This window comes from Euprymna scolopes, chromosome 15, assembly GCF_053919585.1.
Source record: "Euprymna scolopes isolate OS-2025 chromosome 15, ASM5391958v1, whole genome shotgun sequence".
Lineage (NCBI taxonomy): Eukaryota > Metazoa > Mollusca > Cephalopoda > Sepiida > Sepiolidae > Euprymna > Euprymna scolopes.
Window position 1 is genome coordinate 65,492,584 of NC_136496.1, and position 19,112 is coordinate 65,511,695.

General features: G+C 30.5%; 1 protein-coding gene across 4 annotated transcripts in view; it reads right to left on the reverse strand.

Annotated features, from left to right (window-relative positions):
• The window catches only part of LOC145293849 (WASH complex subunit 4-like), a 144,978-nt gene that overhangs the window by 83,855 nt on the left and 42,011 nt on the right, over nucleotides 1-19,112 (reverse strand). For all 4 annotated transcript variants that reach the window (XM_080140540.1, XM_080140543.1, XM_080140539.1 and 1 more), the window contains exons 11-13: nucleotides 8,104-8,221; nucleotides 3,443-3,568; nucleotides 1,369-1,476 (exon numbers count right to left, since the gene is read on the reverse strand). In XM_080140540.1, the coding sequence (XP_079996666.1) occupies nucleotides 1,369-1,476; nucleotides 3,443-3,568; nucleotides 8,104-8,221 (352 nt within the window). The remainder of the gene's footprint in view (nucleotides 1-1,368; nucleotides 1,477-3,442; nucleotides 3,569-8,103; nucleotides 8,222-19,112) is intronic.

Genomic DNA, 19,112 nt, shown 5'->3' on the forward strand with positions numbered 1-19,112 from the left:
AAAATCACAAGAGTATTGTAGGTGATATAATAAAAAATATTGCCCAAGAAAAAACAAAAGTTGATCACAAGGGATTGGTTAGAACAAGGGATTTTGGTCACTGAGTTTGGTTTAACATCTAGTTGAGAGTGATGGGAAAAATCCAGTTGTGGCTCGTAAACAGCTGATACTTGAGTTAGGCTATACTTTAAAATAGTCCCAGGTAAAGGAAACAAGATACAATACTGATAACTGAAGAGAGCTCCTCTTGGCAAAGAGCATAGACAGTAACATACTAAATTACTGTAGTTCTAAGATTAAGTGCCATGCACTCCTGGCCTGTGTGACCTACTTTTTATATTAAAATAATTGATTTACTGAACAAGTTTTATCTTATCAGTGAAGGTTATAGCAAATTTAACCATATCTTAGCAGTAAAAATTATAGTCAGTTCAACCACATCTTAGCAATCAAGGTAATAGGTACTTTAAACATATCTTAGCAGTGAACATTATAGTCAGTTTAACTATATCTTAGCAGTCACGATTATAAGTACTTTAACCATATCTTAGCAGAGAAGATTATAGGCAGATTAGCCATATCTTAGCAGTTAAGGTTATAGCCAGTTTAACCATATTTTAGCAGTGAAGATTATAGTTACTTTAACCATATCATAGCAGTGCAGATTATAAGCAGTTTGACCATATCTTAGCAGTCAAGGTTGTAGGCAGTTTAACCATATCTTAGGAATGAAGGTTAAAGCCAGATTAACTATATCTAAGCAAATGAAACTTAAAGCCACTTTAACCATACATTAGCAGTGAAGATTATAGCCAATATAACCATACCTTAGCAGTGAAGATTATAGCCAGTTTAAACATACATAAGCAGTGAAGTTTATAGCCAGTTTTACCATTACTTAGCAGTAAAGGTTATAGGCAGTTTAACAATATCATAGCAGTTAATATTATAGGCAGTGTAATCATATCTTAGCAACGAAGGTTAAAGCTAGTTTAACCATATCTTAGCAAATGAAAGTTGAAGCCACTTTAACCATACATTAGCAGTGAAGGTTATAGGCACTTTAACCATATCTATAACATTAGTAACAAAAAGTGGTAAATCATGATCGGACCAAAATATGAAATATGTCAAGTTTAAAATGAAATGTGAAGGTCATCAGTTTAAATGATATCCAGTTTGTTAATAAATTCAAAATAATTTAGAATGAACGCACTTTCAAAGAGTTCCTAAATATCAATATTTCTTTTTCCATAGCCATTTTTTTTTAATTCACCCCCAAAATTGAAAATTGCCACTAAGACATAATGGGCTACTTTGAATTAGTGAACATTCATACATGGATGCAAGCTTGCATATCTGACTTACCCGTGCTGTGTTGATAGATGACAAAGCCAGGAAACAAAGGTGCTGAATTATGTGGTTGATTGATTCAGCAACCAACATAGTTCTGCGATGGAATGTGAATTCAATTGCCTGAAAAGTTACAAAAATATATCTTTGAAAAATATTATCTACATCATGGAATAAAAATTTTGAAAGAAAAGTAAAGGAAAAAGATGTTATTAGCTTTGCATATGTAAATACAAACAAATGTGCATGTTTTTTTTCATTGTGTTTAAAAAAGATTCTGACAAGTCTTAAACATTGATGAATATGGGATTGGTTAAGACTATCATTTTGGTGATGATTCTACACAAAAAATAATTGTTCAGTTGACTTGAAAAGGAAGTGCTAAAAATGGAGTAACATTTGTTTCTAATGCTATTTTTATGTATTTTCAATTTTTGATTAATGAGTTTTTATTCAAGAACTTCTGATATCTATAAGGACATCAGATCAAAGGTGCCAATTCCAAATCTGTGGTTAGTTTGGCTCTTAGATCAATAATTTAACTGTGATGCTGTGACACAAAACTATATATATATATATATATATATATATATATATATATATATATTGAAATTATGAAAGGAAGACTTGTTTTATTGATATTCAGGATTAAATTTTTTTTAATCTCGACTTCTTTTAACCATGAATATGAATAAAACAAGTCTTCTCTTCATAATTGCAATATAAAAATTTCATACCCCACAAAAATCATGAAAGACACACACACACACATATATATATATATATATATATATATATATATATATATATATATATATAATCTGAGGTTATTGTTTTCCAGAGGTTAAGTAACCAATGAAGTTTAACAAGGTTAATACAAGAGTGATCAATACTGAAGTAGAGTAGGGTATACTCTTTGTTTTTACATAAGCAGTAATATGTTGCTACACAGTCATGAGCATGTTTCAGTCAGCTAGTTACTAGTAACTAGAGACCTCTTCAGGTGATACAGCTTATACAAAAGCAATATGTATATATATGGAATTATATTTTTGTAAGTTTTTCACTTTTAAAACAATATAAAAGGACAAAAAAAAAACACTAAGTCCTAAGTCCTTCATTCAAAAATTACTTCAAATCAATCAATATTCTGTAACCACTGTATTAGTTTGCTAATATATAATACAAAAATTTACTTATGGCAAGTAATCTACAGAGAAACATTTGCTTTATTCCAAGGGGAAATCAGGAGAATTGCCCCACTAACATTAAATACAGTTAAAGTAAATACTGAAAATATATAAATGTAATATATTATATGAGTGAACATCTTCTGTCAAAAATGAGAAAAAACATATACATATGCTTCAACAGTGTTTGCACTAATATTCATAAAAGATTGTTTGTGCTAATACAGTATAAAAATCGCATTCTGAATAAAAATCTTTGATATATTTATGTATTATTCAAAAATAAGTATAATCTCATCACAAAGGAGGAAAATTATTAAGTAAAATTTTAATTAAAGATAAAAATCAGTTTTCATATTTTACTGATACACCATTAATTATTGATTAAATGACACTGACTTACCTCCCCTGATTTACAAGATGTCCACTTTTATCAATGGCAGATTAGCAAAATATGATAAAAGTGATTTTTAGTTTTAATTAAAATTCTATTTCAATAATTTCTACTAAATTTTGCCTGATATGCAAGTATATCAAAGAGTTTCTTGTTAATTCATATGAAATGGCAATTTTTACCCATGTCCCTAGGCTCTATGAACACAGACTTTATTTCTTAATTTTTCAGCTGGCAACATTTTTTTTCTGTCTTTTATTTTCTTTTAACTTTACCAATTGAGATGTTTATGTGAATATAAGTACAAACATTGGCAAAGCATTTTTTCTGTCATTCTTGACAGAGAGAGTAGTAGTAGTAGTAGATTATAACACAAGGGAAATACTTGTTAAATCGTGCTAATCTTTGCACAGAGTAACAGATTAAAAAAACACCTTTTATTGAGTTAATCAACTATCTGTTATCATTAGCTTGTCAGCAAATGTTAAAAAAGAAACACAAATACCTTAAGTAATTCTATCAATTTGCAAAGTGCTAGAACTGCTGTTTTTGTCATGGCTTTCTGTGTGGACACATGTAGATTCATCACAGTTCGCACCAAATGACTGATGTTAAATGCATACAAGACACCCTAAAAAACAAAAGGAAAGAAAAAGCACAAACATTACACAAATCATCATCATCATTATCATCAATTTAAAATGCAAGGTTATAGTCACACTATTTTTTCATACTTTTTCTTCCTTAAAATTTACTGCCATACTTCCTAACTTCTGACATAGTGCTACCGGAAATGGTGACAAGGTAAATCAGTTTCTTCACATTTATTGTTCTTCAGTATTTCTATTGTGAAGCGATTTATTGAAATAAAATATAAGAAAAGGACATTATTGAAAAGTATACAATAAAAATTACCAAAATTATACAGATAAAAATAACACAATTAGTCTTGATTTGCACTTTTAATAACAAAATTAAAAAATAAAAGCTTTTATTTTATTTGAGATTTTATAAGAAATATGCATTTATGGAATTATAAAACTAAGTTGTTTTTCTTTTTAATTTTAAAAATAATTATTTTTATTTAAATTTATATAATAAATATATGTTTATGTAAGTATAAAAATAAAATTATTGAAATCAAAATAACAAAATTTCAAGCATCATAAAAAATGTATTCAATACATAATATTCCCCAAAATAGCAAAATAGTTGTAAAAGATTTTAAAAAGTGTTTTCAATAACTCTTAAAAAAATATAAAACTAATTTCAATAATTCTTAATTAAAATAAGACCGAAAAAACTTTTCCACAATTATTAAATAAAAAAAAAGAACAATCAGAAAAACGTAATAAAAAAGAGTACAAGCACAGGGATATATAGGTGTGAGAAAAAAAAAGCAAAGGAACTTATTTGCCTTGTCACTGCTTCTGGTCGCGCTACACTGTAAGTTAGGAAGTAGGTTAGCTGACTATAACCACATACGTTTTATATGTTGACAGACATTGGATGGCTTTAAGAAATTGACTTACAAACCTATCACCAACCAGATCTTTATCTTTCTTTCTCTTAAATCCATTGATATCATTTCCTGTCATATTTTCCTTGGCTTTTGCTTGTAAACTGAACCTACTACCTTAACTGTTCTACATCTACTATCCCAAGAACTTGCATCCATTTTTTTTAATGTTGCAAAATCATCAAATTCTCCTGTTCTGCTCCATTTACCTATATTGTTCAGATTTAATCTTCCACTGAGGTCATGAGTAGGGCTATGACAACAGAATATTCTTTTCATTGTTTTGACTGTTGAGTATATATCCGACACAGATACAGTTAATCAACTGAAAACCACATCACTCTAAATAAAAGCAAGTAAGATATCAACGGATACATACTTGAGAGTCAAAACAATGAAAAGAATATGCTGTTGTCATAGCCCTATCCATGAGATCTATTCTATTCAAATATTTCTCTTAATGCAACACATATCCTCAACCCTCACAGGCCAGGTTTTACATCGTTACACTGTGTACACATGCCAGATAAACTCTGCTCTCGGTCAACAGTGATAATGCTATGCTGGTTAGTAACAGTAGAAAATTCATCTCTGTATTAATAAACTATGAGACAACTTCATATCTGTGTTTTTCTTGTGATCATGAGAACTGAATTAAATTTTTTTTATTCATTTATAATCAAATATTTATTGAAATAAAAAATGCATAGCGTAAAATAAACATTTTTTAAATCCTATTTAAAAATAAGAAATATTATCCTCATTTTAAAAAGTATTATTTACATTGGTGATTTTAATTATTAAAAATAATAAACCATTAGAACATCATACAATGCAATTAACTTTTGTTAATTTTTTTTTAATTTAATTTTTGAAGATATTCTTTCTTGTCAAAATTTCATTAAAGATACAATAAAATACTGTTTTTTTTTTTAAATAATTCCAACTACCAATATAAACAATGTTTTCTAATTTACTTAACACTATCATGTTCTTCGCTTTTAAATTTTTTATCCAGTATTTGCTTCAATATCAGAAGAATTCTAAGCACCCCTCCTTCTCCACAAATAAATATGAAATAAAAATGAGGTTTCTGAATTTTTGAGATGAGAATTGCTTATTCGTATTATTTGGATTCTTCGGACAACTGTTCTTATCTTGAGTGTCATTTTCATAATGTTTTGGTCGATGTAACCTCCAAGTATTCTAACCACTGCACCACTGTTTTTTGTGGCCCTGTGGCGCAGTGGTTATAATACTCAGAAAGATCAATTGTAAAAGTGATATTCTCTTGAAGATTCAAGGTTCAATTCTCAGTGTGGGTAACCGAAAAATACAATATTACTTAAGACCTCTATCAAGTCATGGTTGATGGAACAAGAGCATGCTATCCCCATGAAGTAAATAAAGGGCTCTGTTCCTAATTCTGTCCAAATACCCAAGTTCAACAAGAAGGATGGAGGTTACATCGGCCAAAACGTTGTGAAAATGACACTCACGATGAAAATAGTAGTCCAAAGAATCTAAATAAAAAAAGGTATTTTATTACATCTTTATTTGAAATTCTGATGAGGAGGTATATTTTCAAAAATGAAATTGAAAAAATTATGAATAAAACTCAATTGTATTATATGGCATTCTAATAGTTTATTATTAATTATTATTATAATTACCTATTTAAAAAATAATTTAATTACAAAATTAAATCTACCAGATTTATATATTGTATATTTCAGCTGTGTTAGGTACATGATGCTGTATGAAAAGGAATGCTGTGCTCCCTATCCAATCTTCACTCACCTAGTCTTTGGCATAATGACAGAGCAATGGTCAAATGGATAATGAATGTTGGGTTAAATCAGACCTGGCATATCACTTTGGATAGTCTGTTGATGAGACTGAATATACCAAAGTTTGAAATCCTAATGATTAATCAGATATATGAGTATGACCACATTGAGAAGAGCAATTGTTGGATAAAAAAATGTAGAGATATCTTGAGGTGGAAGCCCGCAGGAAAATTGAATGTTCCAGGAAAAACTGGATGCAAATAACAACACGAATCCTAGACAGTGGAATTTGAATGAGAATCAATCCTGAAGACCATCCAGCTGGGGAACTGAGATTGTAGGCTGTCAGAAAACCTTAAACCTCTGACCAAGGAAAATAAGATAATAAAAATTATTATTGCTATTATTTTTTTTTAGTGTTGTTATTATTATTATTGTTATTATTTTTTTTGTGTTGTTATTATTATTGTTATTTTTTTTGCTGTTATAATTCTTTAGTGTGGTTATTATTGTTATTTTTTGGTTCATTATTATTGTTATTATTTTTTGGTGTTGTTACTATAGTTGTTATTATTATTATTATTTTTTGGTGTAATTATCATTATTGTTATTATTTTTTGGTGTTGTTATTATTATTGTTATTATTTTTCTTGCTATCATTGTTGTTATTATTGGTATTTTTTGTGTTGCTGTTAATTTTATTATTTTTTGGTGTTGTTATTATAGTTATTATTATTATTTTTTGATGTTTTTATTAATACTGTTATTTTTTTTGGTGGTGTTGTTGATAATTATGATGATTCTGCTTCTGCATTGCAGCTCACACATAAACAGATCAGTCATTTAAACCTTAATAGTTGAAAAGAAAAATAATAAAACATATTTTTTTAATTAAACTGTTGTTTCTTTTTTCCTGAAAAGTTCAAGTTAAGAGAAAAACACGTGGAGAACATCAGGTAAGCATCAGAGAATCTAATGGATTTTACTGGAAAAAGTTTGAATGCTTACTAGACGACATGCTCAAGTGTCTTCAGTTTCTCTATACAGAGGTTTGTCAGAACAACCTGAGATGAGGATACAAGTAAACCCTGAACAAATATTCAAAATAATATAGAATTTGATGCAAAACTAAGGTTTGGTTTTATTTTTTTTATGGCAAATCAACCACTTATGTGTTATTCAATGCTGAATTAAGTTATCAGATGAAATCTTGTAGATAGGATAATTGTTTTATATTCTTGGAAAACATTACTGTTAGAAGGAAATTTTATAGAGAGAGTGAGAACATTACTTTTAGAAGACAGCACTGTTAGAAAACTCGACTCTGGCAAACATTACTCTAGAAAGATATTACTCCTTCACAAACTACTGGTGGCCCATTTTCAGGGGAGTTCTACCCCTTTGACTGAGATTGCAATCAGTGAATTCATAGTCCCACAGATAGGATGTACACCCAAATAAAATCTCCTTGGAATGTCTGTACACTGGCTCATAAGAGAAATGGTGCATCTTCTGGTGATGATGTTACAATTAACAACAATAAGTTGGATACTCCACCAGATAAGATAAATTTTGGTTCAGGAATCCAGCAAAACCAAGATTGCAAAAAAATAAACTGGTTCATTGGGAAACAAAAAAACAAACAATTATTATTCTTCACAGCTTTACTTACTCAATGTTTGTGAAGTAGATACAAATTTTAAATAAACACTCAGATATCTATATATCTTATAAAAAAATTGATTGTTTGCCACACAAAGAAACCCCTTGATCTCTAAGAACTAATTAAAGTAAAATAAAAAAAAAGCGCTATACAGTACAAGCATATTTTAGTGCTAATCAAATTTGGAAATTTACCTGAAGGAATAAGTTGCACCTGTTGTTCAAATCCTGCATGACAGTGTTGCCTCTGCTCATACTAGATTCCATATTGACCATCCAAGTACCAACTTGGTTGTAGTAAGCCTGAAGATCTCTGAGAAAAAAAATAATCCAGAAAAACAAATATCATTGAACCAACGCGAACACATTTCGAGGAATTCAAATAATCAAAACAATAAGGCAAACACTAAACAAAATGAAAAACAAACTACACAAACATTCCTGCAAGAATTTATTTATGACAATCAATTTTCTCCATGTCTCCTAAACACTAACCCAGTCAAATAATAGTAAACGATAGTGACAATGAGGATATAAAGTTAGAATAGATTGATGAAAAAAAATGGTCCATCCATCGGAACAACAAAGACCATCTGATCATCCTAGGGATGATGGATGACTCACACTGGGAAGTTGATTTGTGTAGAGTCAACATTACTTTCTTGTCCAAACCAGTCTGATCAAGCTGCAGGTCAGGGTTTTGTTTCATATAATATACATAATAGACAATTGAAAACCAAATGGGATACAGGAGCTGCCAGAAATATCAACATACTCCTACATACAGTGCCTGGTATTCCCAGATGATCACCCATCTGGTACTGGCCAGGTTTAATGTTGCTTAACTTTGGTGATCTAACGAGAACCTATGTCTCAATGTGATTACGCTGTATATTGACTGATAATAATAAAACAAAACGCATTTGTTAAGATATTCTGAAGATGAATAAATCAAAAGTTGAGGAGGAGGGGGGGATAAAAAGTAGCATTTGGTAACAAAAAATGTAAAAAAAAACTTTAAAAAAAATATATATGACTATGCTTCTTTTATGGGAATTTGAGTTATCTGATGAGCTAGATTTTATACTCTTAATCAATATAAAAATCTAGCACTGTTATCATACTGTGATAATAAATGGGAATTGATAGTGATTAAGTGGTTAATGATATGGCCTGAAGACCTGAATGTGCAAAGTTCAAATCCAGTTCATTTCACAGAAACACTTTTACTTAGGATATTGGCAACCTTCATATGGTCCCTCTTGTAAGTCCCCAAAGTCTCTCTAGAAAGAAATCTAACTAGAAAGATATCAGAGAAACAAATGCCAACAATAGAATCATCTGATTCATACTAAATGAATGAATGTCATATTAAATAATGTGTACACAGTGTAAATAGATATTCAAGGAAAATTTGAACATCAACGTTAAATATTTGTCAAGGAAGTAAAACAATATTATGAAACAGAACTATTTATTATATGAAAATCAAAACAATCACTGAATTTCAAAGCAATAACAAATAATAGTTAATTAATAAAATGTTGATTTTCAAAACCAATATGCAAATTAGTTAAATGTGTGACTAATATTATATATAGATAAACAGTATATAAAAAAGATCATATAGCTATTGCACAAAGTTGAATTAAACTTGAAATAGGTTGCTTTGACTTTACTGTGCGAGAAATGGGCCCACTTTCAGATTTATTTGTTTCCATATGCACATGATCCAACTTGATATGAATGGATATAAAGTGTAGGCAGCATACGCAATTATGCAAAAGAATGGTGGAATTGGAAAAATTAAAGTTCATGTTACACATTTCATTGGTAAGGTTTGCTTTGTTGTATGACACATCAGACATCTATGGATTACATAATGCTGAATAAAGTTATTAAATAAAATCCTATACCTACACCTGCAACACGCACAACTCAAAGTAGTCATCACGTAGTATTTCCACACAAATACGCAGACTTCGACACCACTTAAAAAAATTTTTTTTTTTTTCTTTGTTCTGATATTCTTGGTCCACATACATCTGCATGCTCTTTTCCATTTTTCTTTCCTTTTAGCTTCCAGCTATCTGGAGGGGAATATTATAGTGAATCATTACAATGCGCTCAATACACTTTATGTCTAGCTCGAACACACAGACACAAAGTAAGCTATGCATGGTAGTACACACACGCAGAATAAGGTAATAAGGCATGTGACATCATGGCATGACAAATTGACACGTGCGCATTTCCTGTAACCTCTGACATCTGACCTAGCCTTCCATTTTCCCTTCTCTTCTCGCTCTCTCCTGGTATCAAGCAGTACACACATAAAATTTGCACACTCTATAAAGATGCACTCAGAGAGCAACAACTGACTTATGAGATAAGGTGATCTGATCCTTCACAAGCTTTAATATCAACCAAAAACAACGGAACATAATGTCTTACCAAGAACAATCAATTATTCATAAAATGCAACAGTACTAATGAACTTTTATAAACATTCAGTACATGCATTCTTACAATGAAACTTGCAGGTTATCTTCGCCTGTTTGTGTATATTCGTGTACACCAACAAATGTTTTCATGTTATTTTACTTTGCATGAATTAATGTTTCTTGTATATTTTTGTATTTGGTTACAATTATTTAAGGTCGGAGCTATTGAACACGTTCTTATTTCTTTACAGATCGGTATACACCGATCTCAACAGATAATCATTTTGTATTCTTAGAAAAACTTGTGCTTAAAAAGAAATTTTTAAGTAAGAGTGGGAACATTAATCCTAGAAAACATTACTCCCAGAACATTACTCCAAGAAACATAATAAAGCAGAATTTTGTCTACAACAAATTATAAGTATTATAATTGACATATGTCTTATTTGGATTATTCAGACATCTTGAGCATCATTCACACAACGTTTCAGCCAATATAACCTCTAACCTTCTTTAGGTGTATCTAGTCGAACTCGAAAATTTGCACAGAATTTTGAATGGACGTCTTTATTTAATCCACTGGAGTAGCATCATCTCAATCCAAAGAATACAATGCAAAATACAATGGCTGATAGAATAAAAACATGCTTTCCACGTGGTGAAATCATTAAATCAAGGGTTGAGTTAAAAATTCCATGCAGATTCCTGATTTTGACAAGATACACCTAAAGATCAGATGTTACATCAGTCAAAACGTTGTGCAAATAACATTCAAGGTGAGAACAGTAGTTTGAATAATCCAGATTATCAATCCTCATCTCAAAAATTTACAAATCCTAGAAGTAACATAGCAGCAGATACCTGTCCAAATAATTGTACGCAGACAAAAAAAAAATAGTATTAAATCACTTGTTGATATTTTACTAAAACAAATTAATGTGCCAAAAAATTATACAGCATAATCACATTGACACACTGGTTTTTGCTAGATCACCAGAGTTAAGCAACATTAAGTGTGGTCAATACCAGATGAGTGACCAGTGTGAAAATACCAGACGAGTGACTAATTCTAGGAATACCAGGTGCTGTATGTAGGGGGATGTCGACACCTCCCTGCAGGAGTTGCAAAAAACCTAATGTTGTCATCTCCCCTAACAGGGATATACATGCGACTGGGGATCTCTTGTAAATTACATACTCCCATGAAACTTCCTTTTTCAGAGGAAGCCAATTAAATGCGTTTATGGGTTAGTGCTGCATCTATCCATCCATATAAAATTAAGCATAAAGTATTTTTTTAGTTGTATATTTTCTACAGTATACCAACCGTTTTTAAATATAAAGGCAAAACACATTACTTATTGAACACTATTAATTGAAAACAAATCAATGTTTTCCTAAAAGAAGGGGCGGGGAGAGAAACTGTTGTTTCATATCTTTCTTTGCTAATGGTATTATTTTGTAACTGAATATAATAAATCTGAAGGAAGATTTGAACTAATACAGTAGCTTTCATTGAGCTTAAAATTGAACAGAGAATTTCTTATTCACTTGGCGCGGCTGTATGCTATGTTCTTCGCTAGTAAAACTTTTTATTCTTTTTTTGCTTCAACACCAGATGAATTGAAAATACACAAAACGTAAAAGAAGATAAAAAAAATATTTTACAGGATCTTTATTTGAAATTCTGATGAATGAATCTATCTTCGAAAATTAAATAAAATTAAATATTTTTTAAATACTGAATTTTTTTCACTATCATAATTATAACATCATAAGTAAAAAGTAAAAAATCAGTGTTAAACTAAAATGTATTCTTTTAGGGTACCTTTTTTAATATTTTTACGAGGGGGTTGGGTTATTTGCTTATCAAAAGCGACAAGGGTTAATGAGTGTCAGGTGGACAATGATACAACACAGTGATGATCGGTAATTGTGGAATTTGCTTATTTAAGAGGACAGCTTAACAAGAACTTGTTTACATTCGACTTGAAAACAATCATGTTATAGTTAGCTAGGAAACAGCCGCATGGTATTGTGTTTCAGAGACTGGTAGTTCTACGAAAAAAGCTTTGCTCATGGAATTTTTGTTTAGTTTTAGGTATAGATAGAAAGTAAGAGAAATTGATGACAGTTGTTGTAGCTTGATGGGTGTTTGTTGCAAATGTTTTGCAGGAAGAGGCCATGAATAGCTCAATTGAGTACCTACCATGAAAATAACAATAGAGCAGAGATAGACTCGCATCAGCTGTTCTGTGAGGAAAAGGAAGTAAGGGGAGGAAAGGTCTTTTCCCACTAGATTTCAATGCCAAAAGGGGCACTCTTAGCCTCCCCAGATATGGAAACAGTGCTTCAACTTGTATATTTGGCTCTTGTATAGAGAGAGGATTGCACAAGAGTGAGATACCTTCAGGGGCAGTAGAATGACCCATCCAGCAATCTCAGCAATGGATCTAATCAAAGTATTCCATTTTAAGTCAGAAGTGTAGGTCAGTTCCAGAAGCTGGTCAAAGCAGGGTGCTTTGTCAAGACGAGAGCCATTTATTTCAATTGGGGTCAAATGAGGACCAGAGCACAGGTGGTGAAGAGATAGAAGTTTGGTTTTGAATGCATTAAAGATAACTAGCCATTTTTTACCCCACTGTATCATGCACTCAAAGTCAGAAGAGAGAGTATCAAAGATCTTGATCTTTGCCAATCTTTTTTGATCCAAAATCACAATAGGAACTTTCAATTCATTAGTTATGTGCATACAAATTTGAAACTAATGAAATGTAAATTATGGGAAACAGTATAAAAATCAAAGTAAAATCAGTTATATCAATAATTAGTTAGTACATTTATTATTATTAAATATTTTCCTTGTTGCAGACTTTAGTAAGAACATTTTTAAAGGGAGATTTAAAGTCAGCCATGTTAATTTTAAAACACAGAATGTGATGAACTGATTTCATATGTTAATACTGAATCATTTTTGTGGAACACTGATGTAAAGAAAAGAAATAAAAAACACACATTTAATGCAAAACAACATGCTGTACAAAAATGAATGCAAATATTTGCTAAGTAAAAACAAAAAATAGAAATAATATCTGAAGGGAGTTTTCTATTTTTTGTCCAGTTATTTCCCACGATAAAAAAAAAATGATTTCATGCAATTTGACATTATTCTTTAAAGAGTAGCATCCAAAAGATATTTTTTCATTGGCAAAAAATAATGATGCACCAAAAAAAAAAAAAAAATTTTTTTTTAAAATAAAACCATGCAAACTGAATAATACATCGAAATACATATTTCCCAAATGGTTTATATTAATCAATAAGTCCTGGGCCTGACATATGAATGGCACCATTAATAAAATAAAAAAAAACCCAAAAAAAACATGGTTTTATAAAGTTACTACCTTTCAAATGACATGTGTCAAAATTTGATCCCAATTGGATTGTTAGTTTTTAAACACTTGGCCTTTTGGTCAAGATCAAAGTGTAGTATCTGTTCCGGCAGATACTGCACTTAAGATAATTTGTACCAGTCAATGGAGGGGAAACCCTCTATACTGGGACAATTATTATTTTTGGTAACCAGAGTGACCCCTTTTAGGGGAGCTGGTTTTTACCTCACATTAAAAACGGCCTTGTGCCTAATTTGCTCAGTGGGGGAGCAAATAAATACCATCTGTTCCGGCAGATGCTGCACTTAAGATAATTTGTACCAGTCAATGGAGGGGAAACCCTCTATACTGGGACAATTATTATTTTTGGTAACCAGAGTGCCCCCTTTTTGCCTACTTTTAGGGGAGCTGGTTTTTACCTCACATTAAAAACGGCCTTGTGCCTAATTTGCTCAGTGGGGGAGCAAATAAACACCATCTGTTCTTCCGATGCTGCACTTCCATTTCTTGTTCTCTTTCGGTGGAGGAGAAATCCTTCACGACTGAGACAATTTTTATTTTTTTACCTTTTCTCCACGTTAAAAAACGACCCTGGTGTCTAACTCTGTCCCGTGGGGAGGCATAGTAAATAGGTACAGTTAAATGAAGCTAATGATGCAAATTTTCCAAACAAGGGAAAAATTTGAATTCTATGTGTTAATAAAGCATTGCTTTCTAATGAGAAAAATTGTTTTTCTAAAATGAGAAGAAAGCAAAGGAATGACTTGGTAAGTGTTACTCCATTATATGCTGACTTTAAATGCGATTGTAAAAAAAACAAAATAGCTGGTTAAATCAGAATGTGATTTTTGGTCATTACTGCTATTGATCTGTAATTTTTTTACCGATTCAACTCATGAATTTTATTCTTCTTTCTTCAGCTGACTTTGTATCAAACGTTGACATGAAGGTAAAAATACAGAGTTACAATTTCACCAAATTAAAACCAATTGGGAAATATGTTCACAAGACAAAAACAAGACAATATGATAAGTTAGAAAAGCAAGAAAGAAAATCACGGATCCTTGTCCAGAACTCCTTTATTATAAAAGAAAAGAAAAATAAAGAAAAAATCTATATGAGGTATGCACCCATGACAAAACGAAAATATCATATTCCAAAAAACATATGTATTAATTGAGAAGTTTTATTTTTAAATAAGAAAATCAATTTTTATGAGTATGTGAGAAGTGACTGCCTTGGTCACCACTTGGAAAAATATCTCATATTTCAAAAAAAAAAAAAAAAAAAAAAAAATAGAGGACAGATAACTCAACAATATTTCATATTAGATTTATGTTGTAATGCCTACAAATTCCCATTAATCGCTTACAATTTTTCTTTATAAAACTAAAACTACTTGATCGATTTACATGATTTTTAGAATATATTTTCACTTCATCACGGGTACATCCATCATGCAGATTTTTCTTTATTTTTAGTTTGTAATATAAAAAGGAATTCTGGACAAAAATCAAATCACAAAATAAAATTGAAACAAAAACAGAAAGTTTGTGCTTAAAATAACAAACAACAGAAAACATGCACATAAACAAAACAAAGTCTTAAAAAAGCTGCATAAAAATAAAAGACAAGTGCAGCAGATATTTACATGCATAATTATTACAACAATAACAGGAGTGTTATTCTTAAACTAATTATGAAATTAAAACAACAAAAATGCAGTCACAGATGAGACTAGAACTAATTAACGTAAAATAGCCATCATGTTTGCACAGATTTGATCTTATATATATATATATATATATATATATATATATATATATATATATATATGACTTACCAAGGAGAATAGTAGGTAGTGCAGTATAGTTTCAATATATGGACCTCGGCATTACAGATCCATTGAATTTCTCAATTTCTTTAAATTGCGAATTCAAGCTGCCTTATTTGAAAATGAGCACGACAGGTATATAGATTGGTGAATGATTTCTTTATCAATTCACAGTTTAAATTGCATACTAGATACTATCCTCAGGTGTCTTCGGTCTCTCTATACAAGGGTTTATGAAAACAACCTGATATGTGGCTACTCTACTCTACACATAAGTCCTAACCAAATATTCAAAATAACATATTTGAAACCAAATAAGATCCCCTCAACACGGATATACACTGGCTCATATGAGGAATGGTGCACCTTCTCCTAGTGATGTTATCTCAAATAAAAACACTTAGCGGGATATTCTATTAGACTAGATAATTTTTGGCCTGGAATCCGATAAGACCAAGCGATAACAAGAAAGATATACTATAACATGATTAACTTGTCAATTGGAGACAAGAAAATGAGTATTCTTCACAAACTCAATATTTCAAGGTTAAAGTAGAAACTAGATGGAACACTCAGATATCTATGTATCTCATTCAGAAATCAAGTATTAGCCCCAGAAAAGGGGTTTTTGATTTCTGAAACTTTATATTGAAGTAAAATCGATATATATATATATATTATTATTATTATTATTATTATTATTATTAAACACATTTATTCGCTATATTTTTCTCTTTTTATCGAGCACTATCTAACAACCTAGTTGAGTTCATTAGTTTCTACTTTTGAATATCTCAAGTCTGGATATATATATATATATATATATATATATATAAATTAGGAAGGGAAGACTTATATGATTCATGATTAAAAGTAAATTTGTATATATATATATATATATATATATATATATATATAGCAATTAGGAAGGGAAGACTTTTATGATTCATGATTAAAAGTAAATTTGTGTGTATATATATATATATATATATATATATATATATATATATATATATATATATATATATTCCTTTAATCTTCTCTCCAAAAAGGGGAACAGAAGAGGAAAGAAAGAGAAATGGGGAGCCAGCTGACCGGTTTCAACCTTCACTTCTCAAAGCTGTATTAAGGGAATTTTTAAAACAAATAATGAAAAAGCAATTAAAATTGCGTTTTATTCAATGTTTTCTAAGTAGAATGTGAATAGTCTCCAAGATCTTAAGGTGATATAGTGAATGAGCACGACTCAGAATAGAAAAAGAGTGTGTGCTAAAGTTTGCTGCACAAGACGGGTTTTTAAGTAAATAATCAGTAATTGAGGACCCGTATGTGTTAGTAACAACATCCGTTGCCTGGTAGGTTCCATTCCTAATTTTACTAGGTACATGTTGCTGGATTCTTCCATCTAATCTTAATGTCGTTCAACCCAAGTAGTTGGCACTGCAACCACATTCAAAATTGTAAATAATGTTACTATTATGGTGGGCGGGGGGGGGGTTGAACATCTTTTCGAGAAGATGGTAATAAAGTTCTCGTAGAGAACACAACACGCACATTGGCAGCAAAATAACATCCATGAACTGCTGAACTTATTTGTTTGGCAAATTTCTCACTTACTGTACCCAACCAAGGCAAACGAAGATAAATTGGACATTTGGCCACTATATCCTCTTAAATTCGAGAGCATTCAGCCAATTTCCTTTGAATAACTGACCTAATCACATCTAGTGGGTACCCGTTTTTGGATAAAGTATCCGTAATTGTTTCCAATTCCTCATCTAATTTTAACTTGGAACAAATCATAAGGGCACGATGTGTTAGGGTCTAAATTAGATTTATCTTACGTTTTTTAAGACAAAATGAATCCCAACAAGTGTACAATCCCGTAAATGTTGGTTTACGATCTATAGATGTATGGTAACTAGATGGTGTTTTTGTTACCAATACATCAAGGGAAGCTATGGATGAATTGCACTATCCCTCATAGGTGAACTTTAACGCGGGATGCATTCCATTGAGTAAGGAGAAAAAGGTGTTTGCTTCCGTTTGGTTATTAAATAAACAGAATGTGTCGTTAACATATCGGAAAAATGAATACTTCTGTGACTTTGGAATGTTTAATAATTATATATATATATATATATATATATATGTATATATATATATATATATATATGTGTGTGTTTGTATGTGTGTGTTATCTTTATATATTTGTATGTACAGGATTTACTTCTAAATTAATTAAGCAATCATCATGAATTCTGGAACACAGCTGCAAGATGTAAAGATAGCTAACGTGGGGGTATATTTATTTTTATGGAAAAGAAGTAAAATGAGGTTGAAGCCATTTGTGAAAATTCAGATACTTCCAAGCTTTGTGAATTTTTAACATGAAATTTAATCCATACTTGTTAAAACACTAATTAAGCAAGGTTTCTTGAATTTCTATTTCTTGTTAAGATGTCTTAATCTTCAGCTTTTAATTAATTGTCATGATGCATAGCCATATATATATATATATATATATATATATATAAATGTTTGGAGGTACAAAACTTATATAGAGATTTAAATAAAATATACAGAAATTTCTCAAAAGCTCTTTCAGCTCTCTTCATCTCTTCAAGAAAAAAAATCGATAGCAAGCAAAATATTATTGGCGAAATTAAAGAGCACTAAAGGGAATTCGGAATTCTTGGCACATCTAAATTCCTCTTAGTGCTCTTTAATTTTGCCAATAATATTGTTTTGCTTGTTATCGAGTTTTCCTGAAGAGATGATAGCCGAAAGAGGTCTCAATAAATTTCCACATATTTTATTTAAATCTCTCTCTCTATATATATACACACACACACACACACACACACACACACACACACACACACACACACACACACACACAGAAAAAGAAACTTGTATACAAGCAGCAAGCAAATGTAATACAGAAAAATAAAATGTGTAAAACTGCAGTTTTTCATTTACTTTTACATATTTAAACATTTCTTAAAATGGCAAGTTGATTACATTCACAAAATAAAAAATTGAAAGAAAAAAATAAAATAAATAATTTAAAAATTTACATGGAATAAATGAGTTTGAAGTTACGATTAAAAAAATAACTATAAAAATAAGCTTAAAACAAACAAAAAAATGTGATGTACTGACCTCTTCCTAAGGAAACGTGGAGGAAAAATCAAATTTGAAATTAGAGTGGACAGAAAAATAGAAATTAGGGATATAATCAATCAGGAATTGGGGAATTATTGAACTGTAGGGTATAATTGATAACTATGTCATATAATGGATGAAGGAGTTTTGTGCTATAATAAATAATTGTGGAAAGTAACAAGAATGTTTAGGATATACTTAGTAAGGAATTATGGGATATGCTCAATAAGATGTAGTGACATAAAAAAAATTTAAATATAAACTATTTTGGGAATCTGTTAGTAGCAATGCCAATGTCTTTCAACCATGCCACATGCTAGTTATAAAAGTTCCAAGAATGTGAAAATATAGAGAATAGGAATGCAG